The sequence below is a fragment of the Portunus trituberculatus genome, chromosome 48 (genome assembly GCF_017591435.1).
Source record: "Portunus trituberculatus isolate SZX2019 chromosome 48, ASM1759143v1, whole genome shotgun sequence".
Classification (NCBI taxonomy): domain Eukaryota; kingdom Metazoa; phylum Arthropoda; class Malacostraca; order Decapoda; family Portunidae; genus Portunus; species Portunus trituberculatus.
The window spans coordinates 9,903,425-9,904,178 of NC_059302.1; the positions used below are offsets into that span (position 1 = coordinate 9,903,425).

At 41.1% G+C, this 754-nt stretch overlaps 1 protein-coding gene across 1 annotated transcript in view; it reads right to left on the reverse strand.

Annotated features, from left to right (window-relative positions):
- LOC123498407 (extensin-like) overlaps window positions 1–50 on the reverse strand; it is a 37,480-nt gene extending 37,430 nt beyond the window's left edge. Inside the window, exon 1 of the mRNA XM_045245513.1 lies at window positions 1–50. This exon is cut by the window's left edge and continues 149 nt beyond it. Coding sequence (XP_045101448.1) covers window positions 1–50 — 50 coding nt within the window.
- Window positions 51–754: the final 704 nt, after the last annotated feature.

Consider the following 754-nt stretch of genomic DNA (forward strand, 5'->3'; position numbering starts at 1 on the left):
CCTACCGCCGTAGCAAACCGCTGAGTGGGAGTGGGACTGCCTGACGGCATCCACGCCACACTCGCCCAGCTGGCTCAGCCTTGCTTCCACCGCAACACGACTGCCTGTTATTCTCATTTTTCTGAGTCACATGAAATACCCTTGTCAGCAAATAAAACTGTAATGAAGCCTTTAAAGATTTTACCTCTCTCTCTCTCTCTCTCTCTCTCTCTCTCTCTCTCTCTCTCTCTCTCTCTCTCTCTCTCTCTCTCTCTCTCTCTCTCTCTCTCTCTCTCTCTCTCTCTCTCTCTGTGTGTGTGTGTGTGTGTGTGTGTGTGTGTGTGTGTGTGTGTGTGTGTGTGTGTGTGTGTATATATATATATATATATATATATATATATATATATATATATATATATATATATATATATATATATATATATATATATATATATATATATATATATATATATATATATATATATATATATATATATATATATTTATTTATTTTTATTTATACCATGTGGGCTTTTCACGGGAATTTATGGGCTAAAAGGGCTACTTTTTGTGGTACCTCCCATTTCAAAGCCCATCCGCTAGGAAACCGTTGCCCCGAGTGAGGAACCCCTACCTACACTCGGACCGTGGACAGGATTCTAACCCTTGCGCTTGGAGACCCCTCGGACCCCAAAGCACGCATGGTTCCACTGTATTGCAGTTTCCCTTACTTAGCGGCTCCTCAGTGTCTTCTACTCTAACCGCTGTGTTGTTG